The 21,526-nt window shown below is 35.8% G+C and overlaps 1 protein-coding gene across 3 annotated transcripts in view; it reads right to left on the reverse strand.

Moving 5' to 3' along the window:
* Positions 1–21,526, reverse strand: part of LOC5573728 (low-density lipoprotein receptor-related protein 4) — a 107,939-nt gene that overhangs the window by 75,348 nt on the left and 11,065 nt on the right. For 2 of the 3 annotated variants that reach the window (XM_001660985.2, XM_021839242.1), the window contains exon 2: positions 13,868–14,485. In XM_001660985.2, the coding sequence (XP_001661035.2) occupies positions 13,868–14,006 (139 nt within the window). In that variant the 5' untranslated portion in view covers positions 14,007–14,485. Of the gene's footprint in view, positions 1–13,867; positions 14,500–21,526 lie in introns of all 3 variants that reach the window. The other variant, XM_021839241.1, reaches the window with a different exon arrangement.

Here is a 21,526-nt window from a genome sequence, read left to right on the forward strand (position 1 = left end):
TTTGCTATTTTCAAGGCTTTTGCCTACAGCAAATTGATTGGTTTTGCTTGGCTAATGTAGAGTGAATTTCAAGATTTTTCCCAACCCTGGGTACAGCATACAACATGACTGGCCTGAAAATTTGTTTGAATATCAAAAGCTTGTTCTTAAGACAAAGTTTTGGTTTTCTATTAATAAGGGGATAGAGACATTTTACATATTTATTACATTTGGCTTGAATGCCCTCAATGTGATTTTTGAAAGTTAAATTCTTATCTAGCATGAGCCCTAGATACTTAACTTCATCTGACCAATTTATTAGAACCCCTCTCATCGTGGCAACATGTCTACTTGAAGGTTTCAAATAAAGAGCTTTTGGTTTATGTGGGAATATTATTAGTTGAGTTTTGGGAGCATTAGGAGAAATCTTCCATTTCTGCAAGTATGAAGAAAAAATATCCAAACTTTTTTGCAATCGACTACAGATGACACGCATGCTTCGTCCTTTGGCGGAGAGGCCTGTGTCATCCGCAAACAAAGATTTTTGACATCCCTGAGGTAACTCAGGTAAGTCAGATGTGAAAATATTGTATAATATTGGTCCCAAAATGCTGCCTTGAGGAACACCAGCTCTTAAAGGAAGTCTTTCAGATCTGGAGTTCTGATAATTAACCTGAAGTGTACGATTAGACAGATAACTTTGAATTATTCTAACAATGTATGTTGGAAAATTAAAGTTTCTTTAATTTTACGATCAAACCTTCATGCCAAACACTGTCGAATGCTTTTTCTATGTCTAGAAGAGCAAGACCAGTAGAATAGCCTTCAGATTTGTTGGAACGGATCAAATTTGTTACACGTAGACGTTGATGAGTAGTCGAATGTCCACGGCGGAATCCGAACTGTTCATTGGCAAAAATCATTCTGTTCAAAATAACCTTTTCAAAAAGTTTACTGATGGAGGAAAGCAAACTGATTGGACGATAGCTAGAAGCTTCTGCAGGATTTTTGTCTGGTTTTAAAATTTTTACAACCTTAGCATTTTTTCATTTGTCAGGAAAATATGCTAATTGAAAACATTTGTTAAATATATCAACTAAAATGATAAGCTACTTTCTGGAAGTTTCTTGATGAGGATGTAGAAAATTCCATTATTACCAGGAGCTTACATATTTTTGATTTTTTTAATAATAGTTCTCACTTCTTCCAAATCAGTCTCCCAGGCATTTTCGAAAACGTTCTCTTGCTTGAGACTATTTTCGATGTCCTGAGTAACTTGATTTTCAATTGGACTAGTAAGTCCTAAATTAAAATTGTGCGCACTTTCAAACTGCATAGCAAGTTTTTGAGCTTTTTCGAAATTAGTTAGTAATAATTTGTTTTCCTCTTTCAATGCTATTGTAATACCAGCTCTGCAGATGATTCAAAATAAAATTTTGAAAATAATTCTAAAGTTCTTTCCTTGGTATACTATTAATGAGTTACATAGAATATACAAAGTTGAAACATTGTATCAAAGCTCAAACAAAACTATTAATAATTTTAGGCAAAACAAAACGTTGAAATCTTCTATTGCCACGATAAATACGTAATATATTAAGGTTTATTTAGGTTAAGCAAATTCAAAGCGTTTTTTCTCATATAAGCAGGTGAATTTATCTCTCCTGTAAACATTCTGAACTGCTACGGAAAATCAATGCAATATGATGTTAACAAAATATGTATAAAAACTTAATTTTGTTTTACCAAAATAGTATATTGCCTATTACAGATATCCTAGATATAAAAATTGATTGAATTGTTTAAAATAATACAACCAAAGGAATACAAAAATGTAGCACGCCATGTAAACATCTCCGCAAATAGTTTCATTCATCTAGTCATCCTTGCAAATCCATCTCAACGAGAGCATGACTCGTCACCTACCACCGCACAGCTCACATTTTATCGATTCCGCTAAGGTCACACGCAACCGGAGACACCACGTCCCGAAGCCTTGCTTGCCACATTACAAATATACGTTGTACGCCCACGCAAATCAGCTAAAGATTTAGTATCTATTCGGCTTCATTCTTTTTTTCTTCTGAGAAATACCAAGATCTAGCTTTCATAGACTCAACCAATCGATGGAACTACTTCCATCGGAACAATTTTGTTCAAATATCAATTCCATGCCGCATTGATAAAATGGTCTAAATTCATAAAACATGATCAGAATTCTACTAAGTTTTCTATTTCTGATCGCCACCTGAACTATTCGCAAACCAACCCCTAAAGTTGAATGAAAGTGAAGAGGTTGGCACTGCGCAATCGCCGTCAAATTCTCTCCATTAGATCGGAGGTTGGAGAGAGTAGTAATGGTCAATTCCATCCAAAAGGAAAAGCTGAGATGAGCACACTGAGATACAGCTAGCCTACTAGGATGGATGCTGTGGAGAGGAAAGCTCGCATCTCACAGCATCCATGATCCATCTCCCCCAATGATAATATTAGCTAGCTGTGTGGGTGAAGCTGAATGTGGGTTGCTTGAGTGAGTGTCTGTGGAGAAGACGGTTGACAGATGGAGCACAAGAAAAACAAGCTGGATTTTATGCGTTGTGTGATATCACACATCGATATATGTTGCTTAGAAGTCCTGCTCTCTTGAAGTCAACACCAGTAGACATTTCCTTATAACTCCTCTGTTAAGTAAGAGAAACATTCAAAGGTAACTAAGATTAACCGTGTCAGGCTATGCCTACTTAAAGTCTGTACGACATGGTCCAACATCATTTTAATGCATTTTTAAACATCAGTTTTGGACTCTAGGGGCCTTCCTTTGCTGCGTGGCTACAAAGGAAAGCGATTATGAAGGTGTCTGGGCTCGATTTCCGGTCGGTCCAGGATCTTTTCGTAATGAAAATTTCCTTGACACCCCTGACACCCATACAGTATCATCGTACCTGCCACACGATATACAAATGCATAAAAAATGGCAACTTTGACAAAGAAAGCTCTCAGTTAAGGTGATTATAGAACGAAGCCACACATGAAATTTTCAAGAACACAAGACTTGAGAATCAAACAGCGCTCCGCGTTTAAAATTTATCCCATTAGTCACCACCAGCAAGCAAGTAATTTGATTGATTTTCAACGCGGTTTAATGTCAGATTCTCCAATCTTGTGCACTTGAAAATTCAAAATTAGGGCTTCGTTTTACAATCCCCTTAATAATTGTGGAAGTGCTCTTAAAAACACTAATCTGAAAATCAGGCTTTGTCCCAGGACCAAGAAGAAGGAGAAGAAGTTATTGGACTCTAGCTTAGTCGTAAAATTGACTAAGTTCATAAATCATCCTTGTGTTGTACACATAGCTATTGACGCCATATCCAGAGGGTAGAAACAAAGCATTCCGCCTTCTAATCTAATATTGCTTTCAAACAATTTGGCCATGAAAATTAATCTGAAGTTTAAATTAACCAAGGATTTCCTCATTCATATTAATGTACTGTTTGCGTCGTAAGAAACTTCTTGAAGTGTTCCTGAAGTCCCAAAACTATGGGTTTTTGCTAAAGGTTTCATAAGTTTTTTCGTGGGCTTCGTGGCCGTGAGGTTAGCGTTACCAAGCATTTAGCCGCATCGAGTCAAGTGGTGTGGGTTCGATTCCCGCTTCAGTCCGGAAAACTTCACGTAAGAAATGTATTATACTGCGTCCAAAAGGTTGAACTTTTGTGGCAAGACCCGTTTTGCTATTCGCATCAATCGAAGGAACTAATAACCACATGCAAACAGGTATAACAGCTAGAAAACATAGTGACGTTAACATTTACGCCCAATGCTACTTCATTTGGCCAACCACGAGCTAGGTGGCGGTAGTGAGCAAACGTCAAACTCGATCAAATGTGATGCGGCCTGTCGGCCAACTACCAAATACTAGAATTGGGCGCTTTTCTGCTGTGCAATGAAAATAATTAGAGTGTTACGTCTACTTGTCTGTGTAAAAAATATCCACTATGAATAAAGTGGACAGCTTAAACACTTTGACGTGCCTTCTCCCAGCCAGGCAAAATAGAGGTAATAAAGAGAGACTCGCGGAGATGAAAAATATCAACGTTATATGCAGCCCAGATTCCGCTGTCTCGAAACGTCAAATGCAGCCATCCTTTTTTTGGCTATAAAAGTGAAAGGTATTGTATTCACAATAAACTGTTATTAACAACCTCAGTCGGCGGAGCAGTTTTTTCAAAGTTGCTGAAAAATCTAACCACAAGATTAGTTATTCCTAATGTCTGCTTCGTTTGCTGGCATGGAATTTCACTCAAAAAGCAATTTATGATTCGGTGTGATGCAAACGCAATCATTGTTTGCTGAGAGGTTCATGTGGGGGTTTGAACGCTTTGCGCATGGTTGGTATAAACACAAAGTGGAATAAAAAAAAACTCAGCAATCACAGAAAAAGAAGACCGTCTTCGCGAGTCTCGGCTCAGATAAAACTCACTACCTTACAGGGATTTGCAATCCAAATTTCACGTGGTTGTAAGTAATCCTTGTTAAGAAATGTGGATCTGCGCTTGTGTAAAGCACTACAACTGCAGAACAGATGTTCCAAGGTTTCGCGTTCCATGTTACAGAAATGACAGATATCATTGTGAACCTGACCAATATTTTTTAAATGATATTTACTCAAACAGTGTCCAGTTACTAGGCCAGTACACAGGTCCCAAAGTCATATCCAGGAAGACAAAAATGTTAGCGCCTAAACCGTCAGTTTTAGATACAGTCACCTCTCCACATCTCGATATCGAAGAGACCATCTAGATAGGGAGAGATCGAGACAAAGCACACATTTTTGACGAAAACTAGATTGAAAAACACTCCGTTGCCAAGAAAGTAATAGGGTTCTGCACAAAAATCATTGCCTCTCTTTCACTCTTTCACGGAATTTGTAAACAACAAGGCCAGTAAACGTCAAATCCTATACAAAATCAAAACAGTGCAGAGGCCTATACACAAACAGACGTCACTTTGCGCTCCTAATTTGTTTTAAATCCCAAAACTTTGGTCTAGTAACCTTCGATATTGGTCATATCGACACACGGAGAGAAAATTGAGAACGAAAAATCAACAGAAACACATCGAGATATGGAGATATCGAGACATGTAGAGTGAAAATGTATGCAGACAGAAGGGACTTGTGAAATAATCGACATAGGGATAGATGTCGAGATGAAGAACGACTGTTTATGGTGTCTTCGGGGAAGTTTCTCCATATTTTTTACACATTATTTTCAGTGATGTGAAATTAGGGTGGCCCCCATGGTTTACGTGATCAGAATATAAACTTTTTTTTGTTGACGCATTTAGGTCTACACAATGTTCTACATTGTTTTAGAACAATCGATTTGGAGCAAATTTGCCCAAGAACCCAAATTTCTAACTTTTATGGTTCACGAGTTATGATTTTTTTAAACAAATAAGTTAGGGTGGTCCTGAAATATCAGTTTTTTCTTGACAACTTTTTACACTATAAAATATCACAAAAACTTTGTTTTGAGCACTTTTAGACCTTGCACTTTTTGATTGCACAAAGGAACTACTGTTCTATCTCCTATGGTTGCAGAGTTATCAGAGATTTTCTTCAAAAATATGTTTTCAAATGTCTATAGAGATCTATAAAGATATTGTCTGGAAGGCGCAAAAGGATTCTCAATCTTTTGTCGCCAGTAGAAAGATAATATTTTTCTCTTTTTATGGTTTAACAATATTTAGAAAACAATATGTTTGTAAACTAAAAAGGTCCATAACTTGAAAAATAATCGAGATAGCTCTTTGGTGGCTTCAGCAAAAATGTGCAAAATTAAAGGTCCTGAAAATGTTTCATACCAAGTATATTCACCATAAACCGAAATTTATATAGTGAAGAAAACGAAAAACGAGATTATAGAACTTCGTATCACCTGATATATAACTGTCTAGCTTTTGCGCAAATGCGAATTCAATAACTTGGAAAACACTTATTAAGTGAAACTGAATTCAAAAGCTTAAATCTTCAGAACATTCTGTTGTTCTTAACCCGCGGTGGTAATGAGCTATAGGCTCTTTTTACGCTCCTGCGTTTTGCAGTGCCCTTTTCAGGCCGCTGCACTATGGTTGGGCTCCATAAAAAAGGCGGCCAAAACTACCAAAAACTATTTTGAGATTTTTATGTTTTTTATCATTTTAAAATATAAATAATGTATTGTTTAATTTTTATTGTGGGCTTCGTGGTCTTGCGGTTAGCGGCGTCAGTCGTCTAGACGTATTGTGCCATGGGATGTGGGTTCGATTCCCGCTCCAGTCGGTGAAAAATTTTCGTCAAACGAAAGATTCATCGCTGGGCTAATACAGTTCTTCTTCTTTCTGGCGTTACATCCCAACTGGGACAGAGCCTGCTCATCAGCTTAGTGTTCTTATGGGCACTTCCACAGTTATTAACTGAGAGCTTTCTATGCCGATTGACCATTTTTACATGCGTATATCGTGTGGCAAGTACGATGATACTCTATGCCCAGGGAAGTCGAGAAAATTTCCAACCCGAAAAGATCCTCGACCGGTGGGATTCGAACCCACGACCCTCAGCTTGGTCTTGCTGAATAGCTGCGCGTTTACCGCTACGGCTATCTGGGCCCCTGGGCTAATACAGTTATGCAGTTGAACAAATACAAAAACATCGATGGAGCAATCAAGCAATTTATTAAGTAATATTTGTGCAGCAGTTCAATTTATAGAGTGATATTGATACATTTGTTATGTAGAATTAATGCTTCCTTGCATGACAGCTCTTGAAATTTATCGAATGAAAGCAATGTTGCATCAATGTTGTTAACGTGCAGTAGAATAGTTCAATTTATAATGCTTATTGTTCCATGAGATATATCTCTGAATTCCTTCTATTTATTTTTTATCAAGGTTCATAAATTTACATGAATCTTTAAATAATTTAAAAAGACACCATTTCAAATAACTAGGTGAATTCAAAATTTGAACAAATTAAGCCAAGCTAACCAACTTCAGTGTAAAATTTCGAGAATTCCAAACATTACAAATTACAATAACGGCATCGGGTCGTCGAGAAAAGGAAGAAATGTTAGTGTGATAATCCAGTGTAATAAAGACGAGTATATCTCTGCATCTTCAAGGTTGTCACGGTGTAGTAATAAATATTCCGAAAACTGACAGCTACTTGACGACGTCATTCTTATCCACCTCGAACAAATTTTCAAAAAAATTGATCTAGTGATCCGGATGGTATATGGTACGATAGGAGTGACGTCACATGTTTACAACCAAACTTGATGTTGATATCAGTAAAGAGCCTGCCATGTTAATTTTTTATGCCGTGGGTTAGACATTAAAAAAAATGTTATGACTGATTTCAATAAACTATCACCAAACTGATTAGATGGGTTTCATTCAGTTCAGAAGTGGGATACAGCTAAAACCCAAGATGATTTCGAGCGGCCAGAGATCTTTGGATATTCAAGATTCGGAAAATTTCGGAACTAGGTTTCCTTTTGAGAATCAACAGACCTCAACCGAAGTTATCAATGATTCTGGAGCGCAAACATCACTGGGAGAAAATTCAAACAGAGAAAATGTAGTCAACGGTAAATCAAGCGTACTTCATCAAGAAAAATGCTTATCTGGAGAAGGACTTTCTCAGTCAATCAAATTGGATGAATTATTTTTTCTACTGCCAAACTACTCTGAGACCAGCAGCGACAATTTTGAATACTTCGAGAATGTAGTGAAGCAATTGAAAAAGGTTTTCATGATTGATGATGAAATAATGAAGTTGCTAATTTTGAAGCGCCTAACGGGAAACGCACAGCTTTGGTCAACGGCTCATCCAAATTTGATGCAAATGGATTTTCAAGATTTTCTCAGCAGCATGAAGGAAGTATTTTCGGTTCAACAAAGTGCATTACAACTGTACAAGCGTTTGGAGTCAAGAAAATGGAAGTTTGGTGAGTCTTTCGGACAGTATTGCATTGGAATCCGAGCTGATTGAATACGTTGTCGAAGGGATCCCGGAGCTACAGTTGAAGAACCAGGCAAGAATGCAAAGGTTTACAAAAGTTACACCTCTCAAGAAGGCCTTTTCGTTGATCAATCTTTCTCAGCAAGTCACGCCAGCTTCCGTTGTTCATCATAAGCAGCACCAAGATCATCGCCAACCAGAACATCATATTGTCCACCAATTATCTAGGAGAAATCAAACTTACGGTGGATCAAGCCCAGTTGGAGCAATTAACACAACAAAAGACAACTTGACTGAGCTAGACGTTTTGAATGGACTGGTAGATTTGAACGTCAATGATATTAAGCAACCGTTGAAAGCTCTTTTTGATACAGGCAGTCCTGTTTCTCTGATACATCTTAAATTGACGAAACCTGATTCAATTATTAAACATGATAAACGAAAAATTCATAAGAGTATCGGTGAAACACGATTAACCATTTTAGGTATTTTCAGTACTAATGTTTATGTTCAAAATGTTCCATTCAAGGTTAACTTTTTGGTTGTTCCTGATTCAACCATGTCGTCATATGGTGCAATCATTGGTCGAGATATAATTATGAAGCCTAGAGTTCGAACAATTATTGAGAGAAACCACATTAAAATTTCAAGAACACCTGTGATTGAAAAAATGAATGCTGGACATCTTGATGAAATGATACCCGTTAATTCTGTTCTTGATGATTCGAAAATTTCGGTAAATGTTAGGCACGTAAGTAATGATCAATTTGTAAAATGTATGGATGTTTTGAAAGATCACTATTTGTTTTCCGATAAGCCTTTGCAACCTAAAACTAAATTTGAAATGAAAATTGTTTTGAAATCAGGTACTCAGTTTCATTTTAAGCCACGACGATTATCATTTGCCGAAAAATCTAAAGAAGATGAGGAAATCAAAGTACTTTTACACGATAACATTATAAAAGAAAGATTCTCCTTTCGCTAGTCCAATTGTTTTGATACCAAAAAAAGGATGGTGCTATTAGAATGTGTGTAGATTATCGTAAATTAAATAAGGATACTCATAGAGATAATTATCCTTTGCCATTGATCGAAGATATTTTAGACAAATTAAGGAACAAACAAATATTTTCAGTTTTTGATTTGAAATCCGGATCGCACCAAATTAAAATTGCCTCTTAATGCACCAAGTTTACATCTTTTGTTACTCCATCCAGTAACAAAGTACGAATATTTACTTGTTCCATTTGGACTCTGCAATGCTCCTGCAGTTTTATCAATAAAATCAATAAAATTTTCAATAATTATCAATAAAATTTTCAAAAATTTGATTGAAGAGGGAAAGATTTGTGTTTACATTGATGATATAATTATATTTTCTGAAACTATTGAAGAACATTTAGAAATATTGCAATCCGTTTTCAAAATTTTAAGTGACAAATCAATCAATTACCTAGGATTCACAATAAATAAACATGGAAGACGACCAAATAAATCTCACATTGAAGCTGTTTCAAATTTTCCCATTCCAAAAAATGCTAAGGATGTTCAAAGATTCATAGGTTTAACAAGTTATTTTAGAAAATTTATTAAAAATTTTGCAACAATTGCAAGGCCATTGTATTGTTTATTTTCGGCAATGGACAGCAAGCTTCTTTCAAAACACTCAAAGAAATGTTAGTATCAGCACCAATATTGTGTATTTTTAATCCAAATGCTGAAACTCAACTTCATTGCGATGCGGAGTTCATATGGATTTGGAGCAATTTTATTACAAAAACAAGAAGATAATAATTTCCGTCCAGTTAGTTATTTCAGTAAAAATACAGATAAATTTGAATCAAATTACATAGTTTCGAACTAGAAACACTTGCAGTAGTGTACGCGATTAAACGATTTCATGTATATTTATCCGGAATGACATTCAAATTTTTTTCTGTTTGTAATGCTTTAGCGCAAACCTTGGATAAAAAGGAAATTAATCCTAAAATTAGCAGATGGGCTATGTTTTTGGAAAATAATGATTACAAATTAGAAATATAGAGATGAGTCGAGAATGAGACATGTAGACGCTTTGAGGAATAGGCAAAACATGACTAAGAATCGAATTTCGTCTCAAAACGTCGAAATCGAAGAAATAAATTTATTACAGCCAGAAAACATCGAAAGAAATGTAATATTGGCGCAAGAACAGGAAGAAAGGTTAAAAAACATAAAACAGCATCTAGAGAACTACATTGAAACCTCCATGAGTCGATATTGAAGGGACCATCGACTCATGGAAATATCGAGTCATGGAACAGCAATCCTTTGGAAAGCTGCTTCTAGGGACCATCATAGTAACCATGAAATTTGGTTTTTAGTATGATTCCATGAGTCGATATCGAGTCATGGAACATCGACTCATGGAGGTATCACTGTATACCTTTCCAAATTTTGAATTGAAAAATGGCATCCTTTTTAGAAAAAGTAGTGATAAATTAATACTAGTTATTCCGAAGCTTATGATAGATAATATAATAAGAATATGTCATGACGAAAATGGACATATTGGTGCAGATAAAACAATGATAGAAATAAAAAAGCATTACTGGTTTTCAAATATGAAGAAAATTGTTAGAAAATATATGTCAAAGTGCCCAAGCTGCATAGTTTATAGCCCAAAAGATGGCAAAAAAGAAGGATTTTAAAAAAATATTGATAAAGGTAATGAACCTTTCAACACAATTCATATAGATTATTATGGTCCGATTCAAATACCGTCGAGTGGAGGATTTAAACACATTTTAGTTGTAGTTGATGCGTTTACTAAACTTTCGGAAAAATTCAAAGGACCTTACATCATTCAAAAAATTTTACCAATTGATCGTTATGTAGTAACTGACATAGAGGGTTTTCAGGCATCCAGCATTCCTTTCCACTCAGTATGTTCACCTGGAAATATGAAGAGTTCTGTTTGATCTTTCGACCTTGACGCTTGCTTTTGCCGGAGCGAGCGACGTGGGCAGGATCAAACATGTCGCGCGTCGATCTCGTAAGTGAAAAAGTGGCGTGATCGGGAAGTTCGGTTGGAGTAAGTTAAAAAGTGCCGTGATCGGTTCGTTCTTTTTGATCTTTCGACGACCTTGACGCTTGCTCCTGGGCAGTGCGTCAAGAAAGCCCGAGCTGTCGTCCGTGTTTTTTTTCGGGTCGCGCGCCTATTTTTTTTTATTTTCTGAGTGCTAGCCGAGCAAACGAGTGAAGCTGAAAGTGGATTGTGGCTGCTCAGTCAAGGATAACGGATCAATTGGTGAGCTCGTTTCATGCTACTATTTCTAATCTATAAAATATGTATGACTGCACATTTAATCGTTACAATGGTGGGATGTAAATATGATGTTTCAACAAACTATGGATGGTTCGTCACTGTGAGTGTCGACACAAACTCTGATTCATGATTTATTTATGTTTAACATTTTTTTTTTTCAGAACACCCCTTATATACCTTTATTTTTGTAATTAAAAAAAACTTTGAATGGTTCGACACTACAAGTGTAGACTTGCGAAAGGTTCACTTTATTCAACAAACTTTGGATGGTTCGCCACTGTAAGTGTCGGCATAAGAATAAGAGTGTTCTATGATGTCCCAACCAATTGAGTCTTTTGTTTCTTTTCAAATGAGTAAAATATAATAACTCATGCTTTCGTACTGACAGCTGTAGGAATGTTACATTTAGGTATTTGTTCAACAAACTTTGAATGGTTCGTCACCTCAAGTGTCGGCAAAATTTTCCTCTACATAGAAATTATATGAACAATTATATTTACGTATAAGCATGTATATATCTCACAAATCATTGTTTATCATGGTCTAATCGCTTATCAAAGTGAATCCTTTGACCCAATGATCCTCTCCATTAACAAACATCCCTCCCAATAACCTTTGTGGAGATGCAGAGGCAAACACGGTCTCCACATAGCAAAGGTTACACACTAACATTCCTTCCCTTAATCCCACCTGACTGCAAGGACGTGGCCGGCGCCGTTATTGACCTTGTATAAATAGAGGCACTGAATTATGCACACTGAAGAAGATTATGGCCAATCCCAGCCGAACTTCTAGTTGATTCTTTGTGCATTTTCACTGACTTCGGTCAATCACGGAATAGCAACCGTTGATATGTGTAGTCAGTCTAAGCTAAGCTAAGCTAAGCTAATATGTTCACCTGGAAATATGAAACTGTGGCTATCTCCTAATAATTTATTAGAGCAAGATTTAAATGACGATGAGCACATCGGTTAATCAGGATGGCCGAAATGTAGTAATAAATGAGTAGGTAGCTATCACAGTAGGCATTGACTTAGGCTAGACATTAAATAAATTGTTATGACTGACATTCAATAAACTATCACCAAACTGATTAGATGTATTTCCTTCACACGGGAAGTAGTTTTTGTGTTAGTAGGAAGGATTCAGAAGTTCCACACCCTGGATTCGCCTTGGTAAGTAATGCGATTCGTGTAATTTCAATTTGAAAAGTTATCTATCGCTATAGATGAAGACTGAATATAACCTTTTAAACACCGATGGTGAGGAATCATTCATAGATTTTGTGAATACAAAAAAGTCACGTTTGTTGTGTTTCCATATCACGGTCGTTAGGTAAAGATAGGAATATTTATGATATTCATTTTTATCAAAGACCGAGTATTTCTCTGAATCTCCATGATTATCACAGTAGGAAGGGTTCATAAGTTAAATAATATAGTTTTAATAAATAGTCCTCTATCAGTATCTACGAAAAAGGCATAGGCAGTCTGCTAACCAAAAAGCAAGCCTTTTTGCCATAAAAATTACCTCACCCATACACCTTCTCGCATGAACTAGCGTAGATGCAGGGGTATATCCGGTACACTGTGGGCCAGTTTTGAATGTATCATCAATTCCACCCCCATCCCCTCATTGGTCTGCATTCTGACATAATTGCCTAAAAATAGAAGATCATCTGCACTTATACACTGAGGGTGTCTGTTAGTCCTAAGTCATCTGATTGGTTCCTTCTGTAAGTGCAGCTAATATGGCGATACTGGTGTAGCAACCACGGGCGGCCAATCAACTCAAACTTTATCAGTAGCTAAGGAAAACATCGGCACTCCTAGTATTGAATCCTATAAGTTCAATCTTATTTTTATAAGTTCAAAAACATGAAAAAGAATATTCCAACACTAGTAGTGATGAACCAATCAATGTTTTTGTATTGATTAACATACACATAATATTAACCCGTATAGGCCTGAGTGAAAGCAAAAATTCTAAAACCCTTACCGCTTAGCGAATTTTCAATGGATTCAAATCAATTTTTGTCAGTATACTGGCCCACATATTTAGTTTCTAGAAGTGGACAGAGGAACGCGGAAATAATTCTGTGGCCGGAGTTATTCCGGTGGATCGCTGGGTCAAGAGTTTTCCCTGTCCGAATCATATGAAATTTGACAATAAGATGCTCTTTTATACGACAAAACCCATGACAAAATAAATAAAGAGTGCCAAGAATAGAATACGGCTACCTACCAGCCGTTTCTATCAGTAACAAGGTTCTGTAGGGATAAGAGATTGATATTCGCGTAGGAAGGTCGATAGTTACAAGATTCACGAAAACATACAGTTTTGCGTCTCGCATCCACAAAAAGATTACCTACACCCATTTTTGTACTGCAGCTGATATCTTCAAATGTTCCATTGAGAAGAGAGAGCATCTCCTTCGAATGAAGAGAGCCGATAACGAGAACGCCCTTCCAAAGCTCTCCAAGCAGTGTTGCCTGATAGTAGAGAGTTCAGTGTTTGGCAACCATGCAAGGAAGTATTCATGCTGATAAAGAGAAATAAAGGCAGTTCAGAACAGTACTTACCAACTCCGACAACCACCAAGAGGGCCGAGAATGTGGCCACCACGCCGAAGAACCGTCCCGAAGTAAAGACATTCCGTGTAAATCCAGCTCTTCTGCTTCGTTCGCTAAGATCATTCCCCCAATCAGTGTTACTGCTCATGATCACTCAACGCAATGCTTCCGTGGGCGGCGACTCGGGAACTCCTGACAAGGACCCGAAAGTGCGACTTCTTCTTCTTCGTCGTCGTCTTCTGCCTCGTCTACGTCCGCCCTCGTATGTGGGCAGATTCGTGATTAATCCGGGGGTGGTTGGTCACTCTACAGAGATTGAAATAGCAATCCTTCCTCGAATTTTTCTTCCCTTGCTTGCTGACGTGTTACACTTTGTTTTCACAAGCGATTCACAATTCGAAGCACCACCGGATTCGCGAAAAACACTTTGTAAAGCACTTTTTCTCCCGAAAGGACGGAACCATTCGGGACACGCGATTTACACCCCCACTTTTGCACACGCACAACCAGATTTACTTATTCAAAGGGGGTTCAGTTGTTCAGATCTTCGATTTCCAGCGGCAGTTCCGGAAGGAATCTTCTCTTATATCCTCGCTTCATAGTTTTTGCTTTTTTGGTTTCAGTTTGCTAGATGGGGAAAACTTTGTTACAATAAGTGTGAATCACCAACTTCACTTCAGAGGGCGACATTTTCCTGTTGGGTTCGACATCAGGGATGCTGTGGGGATGCTCAGGAAGAGAAAGGACCCCTCTTTTGCGGGAGGAAAATTCGATGAATGAAAAGCTTTGCGAAAGCTCAGTTACACATACATTGACACGGTTCAGATGCTTGATGTGGTGAATTGGGGAGAACGAGATGCTCTTTCAGAGTTGTAATTATGGCGAGAGAATGTCTCCTTTGGGTGGATGCTGTGTAGTTGGTGGCGATTCAACTGATGCAATGAAATGGATGAAGTAATTTTCTTAATTCCAATTGAATACATTGTGTTTTATTTTAACAAGTCAATTTCAAACTAAACTAACAGTGTATTCATCAGCTTGCTACGTAATCTTTATAAACGATGTTTTCTTGCTTTAAAAATAGTGAAAAAGCATAAGATTTTTTTTATACACAATACCGGAATAGAGTCTTTAATTCTATTATATTTTGTACCATAAATCCACATTACAATTGCAAGCTTCATGAAGATTCAAACGATCAGTTCCTTATTTTGGTACAAGTTTATATATCGATTTTTCTACATGTAATTCAGAGAAAAATCAGACGTGTAAATGATTATTACTGATTTTACCAAATTTGGGTCAAATATCCATTCATTTACACTGAAGCTTCGAAATGCTTAGATTATATTCACCTGAATTCTATTATCGAAATACCATTAATTTGAAATCTGAAATGGAACGATTAATCTGAACATTTTCAAATGTTTCATACGAAATGATCAACTAGATCTCTGCTATTTATGAACTGAATTGAATGAAGTTTTCCCAGTACGTCAAAAATTATAAAAGAATTATCTGAAAATATGTAAGCCCTACACAAAAACTTTGACTTCTTCTTCTTGGCATTCAACTTGGCAAACCCATAAACTTAACTTACCACAATATATCAGAACATTGGAAGCAGTGATGCAGAGAAGAAAAACCCTACGATATTTTTTTGATTCTCATACATTGTTTTTAAAAATTTTGAATTCACAAACATCCAAAATTTAAAAAAAAATCAAGGGCTTTAGAAATCAACATGTAATTATGACTATCGAATCAAATTAAGCAGATTTGGAAAGCTTAAAATTAACCCAAATTGAATTGATAATTGCTTATAAAGTAACACTGAAGATTCAGGGGCCTATAGTACACGCAGTGTTGTGAAAAACTCAATTTCTCATAACTTACGCTTGAGATTTTTCATGTGTGAGTTGTCAATCATGCAACTCAGCAGTCAAAAAATCATGGATGAGTTGGCTCACTTTTTTGACTCATTGTCTCGTTTTTCCACAGTTTACTAACACACGGCAATAATTTCTTGTTAGTCTGGTAAAATTATAGTTATTCTTTCTAACGTAAACAATAGCATTCGGGTTTCACGGAACAATTTTCGGAGAAACGTAGGTTTTCGGGATGCCGGGAGTTTGGTTTTCGTTTCGCGCGTTTTGCTGGGCAGTGCATTGGAAGCCCAAGCAAGACGATTCGTTTTTGTGGCGCCGATAAGTTTTGATGTTCGCGATGTGTGAGTGCTAAAAGATATGCAAACTGGTGAGCTCGTTTCATGATTATTATAACACATTTTTTCATGAAAGCTTAACTTTTATGTAATATTTAATCAAACTTTGTATGGTTCGTCTTTACAAGTGTCTGCATTATGCCTATTTTATACAATTCCAATATACATTTAAAATTTTTGACATTACTTAAAATAATTTTTGAATTGTTCGACATTATGAATATTGACTTTTTTTTAAACTTCTACCAAAGACTTTTCTTCTTGAGACAAAAATGCACTGCAATACTCTTACTCATTTTTCTTGATAGTTGATTCTAAATACTGATTATTAGCAGTTCTAACTAGTGATCCATAATATGGGCCAGGAATTGATTGTTACCATAGTTATAGATCACTTCCCAAGAATAAAGATTTCTGCCACTCTAAGGATTGGATTTGACATTTGTAGGCAATAGCACTAAGGAATGCAGTACACCCGATTCTGTTTTTGCACGGGGGATGCGTACCGTGCAAAAAAGTTTTCAGTTCAAAATTTCAAAAACCGTGCAAAAAAAGTAACACCATTTCTCGACGTTTCATGCAAAAATAAGGTTTTGGCGGAAAAAAATGTAAGGAAACTTTTTTTGCACGGCCGTGTAAAAAAAAATCCGTGCAAAAACAGAAATATCCCCAAAATATATAAAATCAGAACAGCAACCTATTTAGAGATCAAATATGTTGAATATGTAACTATTTTAAGAACGCCATCTGGTTCTATTTATTGATCTATTCCTAATTCCTTTCTCTACTGTGCATAAAAGGACGTTTCACCCTTGCTTCCAGCTCCAACTCTGCTATTCTCTGCAATACTATGTGACGCTTTTTTAACTTTCACCAAATCACTCCAATACAAAATCTCTTGAATCAAAAATCTCCTAAATTTTGTTTTCATAAACTGTTAGAATTTTTAATTGTTATGCAGTCCTGAGTAAATATAGAATTCAATACTTATTAGCTTAGCTTAGCTTAGACTGACTACACATATCAATGATTGCTATTCCGTGATTGACCGAAGTCAGTGAAAATGCACAAAGAATTAACTAGAAGTTCGGCTGGGATTGGCCATAATCTTCTTCAATGTGCATAATTCAGTGCCTCTATTTATACAGGGTTAATAACGACGCCGGCCACGTCCTTGCAGTCAGGTGGGATTGGGGGAAAGAATGTTGAAAAAAAATGACAGATTTTTTTTAATAAAAAAAATTAAAATCGGTTTTCTATGAAAATGCATCTGTGATTTTTATTATTTTTGGACATGTTTTAGGGGACAACTTATGTGATGTATTGCACAATGTTTCATAATGGAAGAATTATGGACAAAAAAGTTATAATTTTATAAAATATTACAAATTTAAAAAAAAATCGAAATAAAGGAAAACAATATTTTTTATGTGTTTATTTGATAGTACAGAAAATGCATTGGAAGAGTACTTAAGTAAAATTTTTCTAGGTCACATCAATTTCGAGATATACTCATACTTTAATAAAATTTTCAAATAAAAAAAGAAAAATAGGCCCTTTTCAAACATATTTCGTGTTTCTCCATTCCGGAAAATTTTATTTTGATTTCAACAACACAAACCAAGTCAAGTCAAGTACACAACACTGAAGACGGCTTTACAGTTGAGGTTGAAATACGCGTATCTGTCGAAGGATACAACAGTAGAATTAATAGGAACAGTACTACTCATCTTGCCGCGATGAGAGGGCTTTACCCATTAGCCGGGCTTAGCCCTGGGGACCAAAGGTACACCGGTATGATAGAATCACATTTTTTATGCCACGTTTAGATTTGAAAATTTTATATAAATATGAGTATATTGAAATTGATGCAACCTAGAAAAAAATTACTTGGGTACTTTTCGATTGCAATTTTTCTGTTCCTTCAAATAATCACATAAAAAAATATTGTTTTCCTCTATTTCGATTTTTTTTTTCAAAATCTGTAATTTTTAAAAAAAATCATAACTTTTTGTCCATTATTCTTACATTTTGAAACATTGTGCAATAAATCATATAAGTTGTCCCCTAAAACATATCCAAAAATAAAAAAAAATCAAAACTGCGTTTCTGGAGAAAATCGATTTTAAAATTTTGTTTTTGAAATAAAAATAATCTGTAACTTTTTTTAACGTGCGTATTTTTCTCTCTCTAAGCAATACCTACAACTTTGTAGAAGATCTCAAATCGATCGGACAAACCATTTTCGAGTTACAGTTTTTTAAAGATTTGCTATGCATTTTCCGATACGCCCTTCTAAAAACTAAGGCGTGGTTCAAAATGGCGGTCTGAATGTGCATAATGGCATTTTTGGTCATAAAGAATCTGTATGCAAATTTTCAGGCGATTCAAAAAATACAAAAATTAAATTAAAAAAAAAATCGTCATGTTGGGTGGAATTGCTCCATAGCGAACAATATTGTAGAAGGCTGTATCATGATTGAGGTTGATAAAGTCGGTGTTTTAACAATCTGAAGATTTGTTGAGCTCACGCAATACTGCTTTGTATTTTTTGCAATTTCTCATCGTAATAGGCTGTTTTTCATCATGCCAATCTGTCATGGAACGGCCTATTTTTCTGCACTGAAGTATGCAGTGCGGGAATAGTCATTACGCAACTGAAACCAGTGCTGTAATGATACATTACGCAACGCTTTGTCATTACGCAGCTGTTTTGAGTTGCGTAATGAATCATAACACAACAGTTTTTCAGAAATTGTAAAACAGTAGTGCATTCCGATATAATTTCTGATGGCCTCAAGTGCTCTTCTACGAAATTGCAAAAAATGTTGTACGTAACTCGTTGCAGAACTCAGTTTTTTACAGCACTCGTCGTAATTATCCTACTCGGCAAGCCCCGTAGGTTAAATTTACACCTCGTGCTGAAAAAATCGTCATTCTGGAACTTGTTCCGTAAACTACTATTTCGAACATAGCCACTAAGCGCATCATAGCCACCTATGACGCTGGGCGAGCTACTGCACAAAGTGCATGCATTTTTGTGATTTTACGGTAGTGCTGATCTATGCTTAAATTTCAACAACTGAGATGATACTGAAAATGAGCCTAAATCCAGATACGGCCTTCTACAATTATGTTTATTGGGGTATAAACTAGTGAATTTGTAGTTCTTGGCTCAATTAAACGCGATCAACTAGTACACGGAACCGAAACAGTGACATAGGGTAATTTTTAATATATTTGAAACGAATATCCCATGCAAACTTCGAATCGAATGCGCCAGCTGGTGGAGTAACTAATCGAGGTAAAACTTTGAAACCTCAAAGTTTGAGCTAAAATTTTTTTGATTTGGTAGGTGGCGCAAGGTGAATTTTCAAGTTGTAAAATATGCCCTTCAGTGAAGTCAACATAATATTAATATTCTCCAACGAAATTTGAAACTTTTAGCATTTTTTTTCTATCTTTATCAACGAGATTTTTAGCCCTGGGCTAGTTCATCTCGGAACCAACGGCTTTACTTCCCTTCCGAAGGAAGTCGTCACTGAAAAATTTTAGTGACCATCTCGGGATTCGATCCCAGGTCCTCGGCGTGAGAGGCGTGTGTTCTAACCACTACACCAGGTCCGTCCCCACTTTTAGCATATTTTATTTGCAAATTAAACTTATGATTAGTTTGAAGAACATCAAATTGGTGTGAAATCAAAACAAACTTTGATAAATTAATTTCAAAACAAAAATAGTTTTGAATTTCCTGATAGAAATAAAGGCACTATTCTACATGTCGTTATAACAAGATACTTTAAGACTGAAGTTTTTGAAACATCTTGTTATAACTACAAGTAGAATAGAAAATTAATGATTTCCGACGAAAACACTTGAACAATCCAAAGAAATTTGATTTTTGAAAATAAAGGTTTTGGGTAGCTTTTCTTGAATAACTAAGTCAAAACAATTCAATTCTGTTCTGTATACACATTTTTAAAACAACTAAAATTGCTTCAAAAGCATGTAAAATATTGGAAATCGGCTGAGTATTCATGCATTTATGGTCAAACAAAAATGATTTATGATAATATATTGAAAATTAGGAAAAAAAATGAAGAAAATTATTTTTAACTGAGAATAATTTTGATTAAGACTAATCTGATGTTTTATAAACTGTTCATATGTTTAATTTTGCTAAAAGATTCAAAAATTAATCGAAAATTTCAAAGTTATAAAGACATTCCTGAAAGTCATAATTTATAACTTGAAAATTCACCATCAAGCCGCTTGCGTCACCTCTAAATCTTAATATTTTTGGCTCAAACTTCGTGGTTTCTCATTTTATGTTAAATCATATAAAATGCAAGAACTAGCAAACAAGCACACGATTTTTTTGGTGTTAAGAACTTTCCAAAAACTAGCCGCAGTCATTTAGAAAATTATGTTCCTTTATAGGTTTCAACTTTGATCATAAACTTTTGAAGGCCTATTCTCATATGAGTTCTTGTACAATCTTAAACGTGCCTAAACTGTCCTTGAACTCATGAAATGTTCATGGGTTTTCACTTTTAGTATAACAATTTCTTTGTTAATATCATTTTCGGAATTCATGTGCGACATGAATCTTCGTTGGTCATTCATAATCATTCAAAACATCTTTTGACTAGTTCAAAAATTGATGTGTAAAGGAAATTAAATTTATGAATAACCTTTTTTTTGTGAGCTTAAAAATATCAGATTCAGAATCACAACTTTCAATCATGCATTCAAAACAATTCAACCAAAAATGTGTATTTCATTTTTTTGAACCATAGGTCATACAGATCAATATTACGCCACTAATCGATGATGTCCCATTTTAAGGTATTCGAAAAAAAGTCTTCAAATGTTCTCGTCTTTAATGACACGAAGTGTCAGCCTAATTACATTCATTCATGCAATATTTAGTTATTATATCGATTCTATAAAGCTACTTGGACTATCAATGTTGCGTCATTTTGCGGTAATAAAATTGACCTAACTATGTAAATTTTCCAGCCTTTACAATGTTAATTGAAAGTTCGTTTTGAAATTAAAATTGAACAGCAAGCTACTCACACACTGCTTTGATCAACTAAAGTTATTAAATAGGTTAATCTAAAAAAACGAGATTAGAATAAAAACCCGACAAAAAGTATCATCTGTCTTCGTTACTAGTCTTCTACTAGTAATGTTTCAATTTTGGATAAGATATTCTGCACTAAAAAGCCTCTAACAGGCTCCAACGAAATCCTCCCATCAGCCTTCAAAGTTGCCACACTGCAACATCAGCTGCAAAGATGGCCGCCACCGACCAACCAACCAGCCAACCGACCGACCTTACCTTCGCCCAATAACTATAGCTAAGTACCCCATCAGCTAGTAGGATCCAATTCAGGAAAATTTTCCTCAATGAAATTGGGCTCCCTTCGCATGGGGCA

The sequence above is a fragment of the Aedes aegypti genome, chromosome 1 (assembly GCF_002204515.2).
Source record: "Aedes aegypti strain LVP_AGWG chromosome 1, AaegL5.0 Primary Assembly, whole genome shotgun sequence".
NCBI lineage: Eukaryota > Metazoa > Arthropoda > Insecta > Diptera > Culicidae > Aedes > Aedes aegypti.